At 42.9% G+C, this 9,094-nt stretch overlaps 1 protein-coding gene across 2 annotated transcripts in view; it reads right to left on the reverse strand.

Annotated features, from left to right (window-relative positions):
- Positions 1-8,538, reverse strand: part of Slc25a17 (solute carrier family 25 member 17) — a 43,335-nt gene extending 34,797 nt beyond the window's left edge. The window contains exon 1 of one of the 2 annotated variants that reach the window (XM_052161265.1): positions 8,404-8,538. In XM_052161265.1, the coding sequence (XP_052017225.1) occupies positions 8,404-8,457 (54 nt within the window). In that variant the 5' untranslated portion in view covers positions 8,458-8,538. The remainder of the gene's footprint in view (positions 1-8,403) is intronic. The other variant, XM_052161264.1, reaches the window with a different exon arrangement.
- Between the last annotated feature and the right edge of the window lie 556 nt (positions 8,539-9,094).

Consider the following 9,094-nt stretch of genomic DNA (forward strand, 5'->3'; position numbering starts at 1 on the left):
AGTTCATTTTGTGTTAATTTTTGTGTATGGCTGAAGTAGGTGTGAATGTTACCCGCCATTTACTGAAGGAACTACTGTATTTTCACCAAGTTCAGGAGCCTTGAACAAAATCAAGAGAATTCTGAAGATTTTAGATTCTCGACACTATTCTGCTGATTTGCGTGTCTATTCTTGTGTCAGTAACCTCTTGATTGTTAAGTCTTGTAGTACTTGAAACCAGAAGAAGTCCAATTTTATTCTTCTTTTTCAAGATTGCTATGGCATGTCTTCCAATTTTTGCAAGAAGCAAGCTGGAATCTTGGTAGGATTGTATGCATCTATGAAGCCACATGGAAAGTGCTACAGCAAGTCTTTCGAACCCCTACCACAGTGCCTCTTTCCACTTGCTCGGTCCTCAGTCTCATTCAGTGGCGACTTAGTCTTCAGCATAAGTTCCAATATGCACTATACTGTTATTATTTGGTTCTAAAAACTGAGTCTGTTATGATTTCTTCTCTAACTCATGTATTATTCAGAAACATGTTTTTACAAGGGCACAGAATTCTGTGCCTTCAGGCTTCACTATTCGGAAGTTTAGGTGGGAGGAGTCCTGGAAGGATAAGGAGACAGGAAGAGGAGAAGAAATGCATCTTGGGGCTGGCATTTGCTACTAAGCCTGACAATCATGAGCGTTAATGCCTGGAACTCATATGATGAAGGGGAATTGTCCTCTGATCTCACACAACTGCCATGGTGCACAGGCACACACATACACACAATACTGTAAATAACCTTAAAGAAATATATTTTTATAGCCCAGTAAATAAAATATATTTCTCCCTACCTTCTTTCCAGGTTGTATTTAGTTTGTTTTTGAGATAGTCTCCTATACTCCAGACTGGCCTTAAATACACTATGCAGTTGAAGGCAACCTTAGGCTTCTGATCCTTCTGCCTCTGCCTCCAGGTGCTGAGATTACAGGTATGCACCACCGCATTCAGTTTACATGGTGCCTGGATCAAACCTAGGACTTCATGCATGTTAAGCAAGCACTTGACCAACTGAGCTACATCCCTTAGTAAATAATTCTTAAACCAGCGCTGTGTTTGGCTTGAAAAGATGTGTTCTGCATAAAGTTCTGTATTTGTCTACTAGATCAAATGCATTCATTAAATGCATTCATTATTCCTCATCCCAAGTACCTTCTAGTTCATCTAGAGGATAAAAGGTGAGATCACTGGCTTTGAGTGAAACCGTAAGAAGGATTCCAGGAAGGAAGAGGACACTTCTCTTCGTTTGGACTTCTTCTTCTCCTCCTCCTCTCCCTCCTTCTTCTTCTTATTTGAGAGGGGAGTGCTGGAGATTAAACTCAGGCCACTGAACATGCTCAACACAAACTTACTGACTTTATGAACCTGGATAAAAAGAAATCATTTGCAAAAACAGACTCAACCAAAACTGGATACTTACTGCTGTAATATTCCATAATGTCACAAGTGTTGCCCACTACTGTCGCATAAGGACCCTGAGGATGAGGCATTACTGTCGGTCTCATAGCTTGGCAAACCCAAGTTCAGAAAGTTAGCCACTATGACACAGAGCTAAGCATTACTCCAAAACCTTCCAGCTGGTTTACCACATTTACTTCTTTAAAAAGAGGTAAGAGAGGGCCAGCCTGATTGGCTCAGAGGGTAGAGACACTGGCTGCCAAGTCTGATGACCCAAGTTTGATTCCCTAGAACCTACATGCGATTAGAAAACCACCTCCAGAAAATAGTTTTCTGACCTTCAGAGCTGTTCTCTACCTACAAAATGAATGAATGAATGAATGAACGAACAAACAAACAAACAAACAAATAAATAAATAAATGAGGGGAAAACAAAGGTCAAAGACTATTGAATATGTGACTATTCACTTTCAATTTTCTTTTTTCTTTTTCTTTTTCTTTTGTCTTTTGTCTTTTTCTTTTTCTTTTCTTTTTCTTTTTCTTTTCTTTTTCTTTTTTTTTTTTTCCGGTTTTTCGAGACAGGGTTTCTCTGTGTAGCCCTGGCTGTCCTGGAATTCACTCTGTAGACCAGGCTGGCCTGGAGCTCAGAAATTCGCCTGCCTCTGCCTCTCAAGTGCTGGAACTAAAGGCGTGTGCCACCACCACCCAATTCAATTTCCTTTTTCTAATTCATGTATAAGCACTTACTGTAAGTGTCAGGTAACATAAAAAGTCTGTTATTATGCTATTAACATTCACAAGCCCTGGGAGGTTACTGATATTTTATAGATAAGGATCCAAGTTAACTGATTCTGGAAATATAGGGTTCCCCCCCTCAAATATCACAAAATTAGTGAAGCAGGAGTAATAGAGCTTTGGGAGAGAACACTAACATTTACATTATATAAAATGTCTATCACAGCAAATGGGCTTAACAGATAACATAATTAAATGAAATACTATATACAATGGAACACTATTGGGAGAGGCGGTGGTATCTCTGTGTAACCCTGGCTATCCTGGAACTCGCTCTGTAGACCAGGCTGGCCTTGAACTCAGAAATCCACCTGCCTCTGCCTCTTCTGCAACCATACCCAGCTTTGGAATATTATGTATTTTAAAAAGAAATGATATTTGAAGATTTTTGGTTTTACAGACGGGATGAACCTATACAGCCCAGACTGGCTTAGAAACTTAGGCTCCTCCCTCCTGCCTTAGATTCCTGAGGTTTGGGATTATAGGTGTGCATCACCAATACACCCGGCTTCAAGGTATTTTAATGGTCTGATATTCAGATGTCAGAAGTTTTGGGGCATACAGCATCACTCTCCTATGCTGATTTTCTTTCCTTATTTTATGTGTATATGTATGTATGTATGTATGTATGTATGTATATTTTATTGGGCCTGAATGTTTGTGTACCACATGCATGCAGTTCCTATGGGGGCCAGAAGAGGGCACTAGATACTATTGGACTGGAGTAAAAAGGTGGCTGTAGGACATCATGTGGGTACTCGGCAGACATTGCAGCTGGGTTCTCTGCAAGAATAGCTATAGCTCAGCATAACTGCTGAGTCATATCTCCAGCCTCTAATTTTCCTTTGAAGGATTACCTTGTCCTACTGTGTACAATCTTGACAGAACAGAAAATCCAGTCACCACCCTCCACTGCAGCCCCTGAAGAGGCCTCTGCAGGGTCCTTCTGCTCATGCCTTCTTTTCACACCTGCTAATAATTACAAGCAGTGTGTCAAGGTTTGCTTGGGCAAATGGTGTTAAGTTCTGCTGGAAGGGACACTACAGGTATTTGAGTCAATTGTTTGTCTGTTTGTTCATTTGCTTGCTTGCTTTTTCTGAGACAGAGTTTCTCTGTAGTCTTGGCTGCCCTGGAACTAACTCTGTAGACCAGGCTGGCATCGATGGGTTTACAAGGCATGAGTCACAACAGCCCCTGGCAGTATTTGAGTCTTATTTGGAATTCAGTAAGGGGAGAAGGTCAGAAAAAACCACTCTGATTTCAGTGGTAGTACAAGCAAGAGACTTCAGTGACTATTTTCAAATACCCAGCCTGTTTTTCCACCCTGCAACCAGGGAGCCCTAATTGATTCACATGGAATATTCTTTATATTCCAAAACAAATACTCATAACAAGCAAAGAGAAAAGCCAGTACATAAAACTCTACTAACAGTTATATAAACAACAACAAAAACCTGTGCACACTTATTTGTATATAAACACAGAACAGAGACCAAAGATATAACCCCATTTCGACAAGCATTCTACCTGACCAACTTTTACCCAAACTTTGCGTGATACTGGAGACAATAACAATCTATTACTCAAGGATGCACAAGGGTACCTTGAATCCAGAAGTTCAAGGCCAATCTAATGAATATAAAGAAACTGCCCTGCTAGATATATAAAGGAAGAAAAAAAAAGAAAACCCAAGATGATTTAAATAAGCAATTGGTACAAAAGAAGTTCCTTGAAATTGCTGATCAGTCAGGCCAGAGAGGTGAGCCAGCAGGAGTAGCAGCTCTTGCCTGCAGCCTGAAGACCTGAGTTTGATTCCTGGAACCATGTGGTGAAAGGAGACAGAGTCCTAAAAGTTGTCCTCTCATGTCCAAACACATCTTAACAAACAGGCAAATCCATAAAAAATGTGATGTTCCTGATCAATCTTCCTTACAGTTCTAAGCCCTGTTTCAGTGTGTAATCTATCCAATCTATCCTATGTAACTTTTTTTTTGGGGGGGGGGTTTGTTTGTTTTTCGAGACAGGGTTTCTCTGTGTGGTCGTGGCTGTCCTGGAACTCACTCTGTAGACCAGACTGGCCTCGAACTCAGAAATCCGCCTGCCTCTGCCTCCCAAGTGCTAGGATTACAGGCGTGTGCCACCACTGCCCGGCCCCTATATAAATCTTATAGATAGCATTTTTAAAATTGTAGAATAAGGGAATCTTTTACTTGCACACAGCTGGGGTCACAGCTAACTAACTTGGTAGAGTTTACCAAGCACACTTGAAGCCTGTATTCAGTCCTTGCACCAATAAGAACCTAATGTTCTAATCTCAAATTGTGCCCTCCCCTGAGCCTTGCGTTGGCTAAACTAGTCCCCAACAGTTTTTACAACCTGGTTGGAGTCAGTGCCTGGCCTCACTGCATTTGGAGCTTCTTGCCAGAGCTCTGAAGAGCTGACCAGCTACTGAGCTCGCTTTGCAACTCAATCCAGCTGAAACCAAGAATGGGTCTTTGGGTTCTGCCAATCCCAAACACAGAGCTAAATATTAAACTTTGGAGACCTGATCAGAACTTTTGTCTTGGCTCGTTATTTCTCTCGACCGCCCATCCTATTCCACCCCCAGCTCTCCTTCCCAGTGTACCCGGTTCTCCATGGCAACTGGACAGCTACATCAAATTTAGGAAATGGGAAGATCAGAAGTTCAAGGTCATCTTTGGTTATGCTACAGGTCAAAGCCAGTCTAAACTTAAAAAAAAAAAAAAAGAAAGAAAAAAGAGACATACAAATATTTCAATGATAATCTGATGACAACCAAAATATAAAATCATAAATCTAATTATACTTTACTCAGATTTTTTTTTTTAATTTGGTTTTTTCGAGACAGGGTTTCTCTGTATTAGCCCTGGCTGTCCTGGAACTCACTCTGTAGACCAGGCTGGCCTCGAACTCAGAAATCCGCCTGCCTCTGCCTCCCAGAGTGCTGGGATTACAGGCGTGCGCCACCACCATCTGGCTAATTATACTTTTTAAATGACTTTTTACATATGAAACCAGTGAACAGCAGCTTTCTGAAGCAATGTAATTCTTGTTTTGAGATATTTAATTATCCTAAGGTATGGCACCAAAAAAATAAAAAAAATCAATAATCTAGCTTTTAAAACATGCATAGTAGAGTGGGTACTTAGTGTATGCCAAGCTGGGTGGTTGACACCCAGCACTGAAAACAAAGGAACACATGCTTGCACGCTTCTCTCGAGGTCAGAGAATGCAGAACCAAGGAGGAGCTGAACAAACAAGCCGGAAAGGTCAACTCAAGAACTGCAAATAAACATCTTCAGCGCAACTACTTCTACCCAAGTGCTTCTGCTCTTTGTGTAGACACAATTATCCCAGGTAGCCATAGCAAGGCTATGTAGTTACTTAGAGCACCCTAGTACTTGGAGCCTTAGTGTTATTTAGCCTTAATACAGAAACCTGCTAAGAGTTTGAAAACAACTCTTTGGCACAGCAGTTTTGTAGTAATAGTGATGAAGAGGAGGATGACCACGTCGATGACGATGTCGATGATAAATAAACCACAGAAGCAACTATAACAAAGCATGGACAGGGACGATATTCAGAGCAGGCAGAGGCAGGAGGATCACAAGTTCATGTCAAGCCTGGGCTACCCACCCCCACCACCATGCACCATGCAGGAGCTGGATACTGTACTGCATGCCTATAATCCCTAGGATTTAAGAGGCTGAGGCAAAAAAAAATAATTGTTTTTTTGGTTTTTTTTGCTGACTAATATATATCACCCTGCCCATAATCATGCTTTATCACAGAGCTCAGAAACCTGGTCTATAGGCCAAAGCCAATGTACTGCCTGTTCCGGTGACAATATTTTATGTGAAACAAATCTCAGCCCATTCATTTACTTATGGCTGCTTTCAGACCATCATGGCTGTATATAATTCATAATATGTCCCTCACTAAAAACAGTGTTTGCTAATCAACCAAGGAGTACACTGGCTCCAGCTGCCTATGTAGCAGAGGGAGGACTGTCTTCAATGGGAGAACAGGTCCTTGGTCCTATGAGAGCTTGACAGATGCCCCAGTGTAGGGGAATTGAGGGCGGGAAGGTGGGAGTGGGGTGGGTAGAGGAACATCCTCATAGAAGCAAGGGGAGGGAGGATGGGATGGAGGTTTGGGGGGGGGACTAAGAAAGGGGATGACATTTGAAATGTAAATAAAGACAATATCCAATTAAAAAAAAGTGTTTGCTGGCCCTATTTGTTTAGTAGCATTTACTATTTAAAATCATTTTGTTTACTCGTGTACCCTCTGACTTCTCCACTGGAACCAACAATTAGTGAAGAAAATGACTGTTCTCCGCCGTGCTCTTCGAACCTAGAGGGGCTCACAGCCCACAGAAAGAAATCACGAATGTCATTCCATAAGAGAGAGAAAAAGTAGTGAGATTTTCTGTCTTCCTATGCTGTGTCACACAGTACTTTGCCCACCAGCCCACCACACTAGTCTTCTCAACTAAGCATTGGACTTATCGTCTCGATAAACCCAGTAACTGGTTCTCAGTCCTCAAATTTCTTGACCCCTGTGCAGTAGAAGACACACTTGGACGGCATCCTCTCCCTGAAATACTTTCTTCTAACAGCTGGCACGAAACTTTTCAGTCCCCTCCCACCCCAGACTGGTTCCCGAGTCTTCTCTGTGGTGCAATGTCAGATAGCTTTTCCACTAGGTCGCTGTTATTTTTCTTAGTCCCCGCTCACTTCCTTGGTGAGTTAATCATTTAATACCATGCTATTCTCAGGGACACACCTTAACTAGTTCAAAACTATAACCAAATTATATCTTTTCCCCAAACCTGTGTCTTCACAACCACTGTCAGCTCACTTGAGTCAAATATTTGTCAGACACAGAAATCCTAAGCTACACCCAAGCTATTACTAAATCCTCGGTGATTCTTATAAATCCATTCCAGGCGAATGTTCACTTATCCCATCCACCACCTCACTAGGCCACAACCATCTCTTGCCTGAGAGAGAGGTGCCTCCCGCTCTCCCTGGGGCAGCCAAGAGGATCAGGTTTGAAATGTCAATCAGTAAGTGCAACCGATGACTCTTTCCTACACAAAGTCATGAATAACTTGGCCCCCATTTGCATTTCCACTCCAGTCAAACAGGTCTCTACGACCAACTGAAAACATGTCACAGCAAACTTCCACCCCAGTTCTTTTCATAATGAGCAAAGGGCACTTCTGGTTGATTTAAATGAACGTGGCTCCTTGAATAAGACACCGTGTAATATTCCCTCACCTAATTCTCAAGGTCTAGGAGAAAAGTGTAATTTTTTCCTCTCTTCACAGATAACAAATGTGAGATTTGAGATTACATAGTAAACAAATGATAGAATTGGAATTAAAAAACTCAGATTACTCTTCACCAGGGCATGAGCGGTTCTTGAATTAATATTGGGATAGGGATAGCCTTCAGTATCGGCCCACTGAATGGATAGGAATGGTCCACAGTGATTCTATGTGGCTAAAGTACAAGTTGGAAGTTAGGGAAGAACATGGGAAACAGTCTGAGGAAGAGAACCTGAAGAAGCAGGTTGTTTGTGCTAAGAATGTAAAATTTCAGGAAAAAGTGTCAAATGGAAGGAACTTAGACACCTCTAAATGGAAGAACAAAGCACTTAACTCACAGCAACCACATAGGTAGTGGATAACAACACCGATCTTGACTTAAACAAACACCCTATCTTTTCCTGGCAATAATGCTGACTTGCCTGTGATAAGGTGTGACAACAGGACCATCAAGCAACATCGTTACATCAAGCACCCCATCTTCCACTTAGTTTCCCCGCAGGACCAATTTAGACAAAGTTTGTGTGCAGTGAAGAGCTGGGTAAGGGAATGGTTGGCCTTAAACTTCAGAAGAAAATAGCAATTATCTTCTTCCTTATCCCCTCTGGACATTTGTGACTGCTAGTCCAGACAATCTCTGGGAAAGTCCAGAGGGGACCGGGGTAGAGGGTGGGTCCTGGCCTCGCCCTCCCTCTTGTAGCAGCAACTTTCTATTTATGCCCGTCCTTTTCATCCCAGTAGTGAGATTCGACCCCTACATCTCCCTCGTGCCCATCTCCCCGACCCATCCCGGGATTTACTTCGAAGCCCCAAACCCTTCCTCACCACGGCTCCGGCCACGGCGTGTACCAGACTTTCGTAGGACAACACAGAGGCCATGGTGCTACACTTTTCACTCAGACGCCTCAGGGTGTGTGGGTTCGTGAAAGGACCGTCTCAAGCCCCACCTCTCAGAAGTCTCGCCCGCCTCCACCAGGACGACTACTTCCGGGTCACAGACGGCCCTCGTTCGCTGGGCAGAACAGCCTGGGAGGTGTGTGTGAAGTACCCAGGAACGCCCCTGAACAGTGATTGGCCCGGATCGACCAAGGGGCGGGGCAATGCTAAGCAGACTTGGAATGATCTGTGTTAAGAGGACCGCCGCGCAGGTTCCTAGCCCCTCAGACTGTGCTTGCACGCGAACTTGGTTAGTCATGCCTATAAAACGGGAGGACATAAAAGTCCTTAATGAATCCTGTACCCCAATTCCTAGCAAACTATATGTTGGCAGGCTCAGTTCTAAGAGTGCTTGCTTAGCATGATTACCAGCAAACCATAAACACCAGTAATCACAGCACTCAAGAAGTGGAAAAAGGATCAGGAGACTGAAGAGTTGGCTCAGTTAAAAACTAGTACTGCTCTTGCAGAGGAACCACGTTTAGGTCCCAGTATCCACATGCTGACAAGCAACTATAGTTCCAAGGGATTTGACTTCCATGGATTTCTGCACACACTGAGACACACACATAGGACTAAA

The sequence above is a fragment of the Apodemus sylvaticus genome, chromosome 17 (genome assembly GCF_947179515.1).
Source record: "Apodemus sylvaticus chromosome 17, mApoSyl1.1, whole genome shotgun sequence".
NCBI classification, from domain to species: Eukaryota; Metazoa; Chordata; class Mammalia; order Rodentia; family Muridae; genus Apodemus; species Apodemus sylvaticus.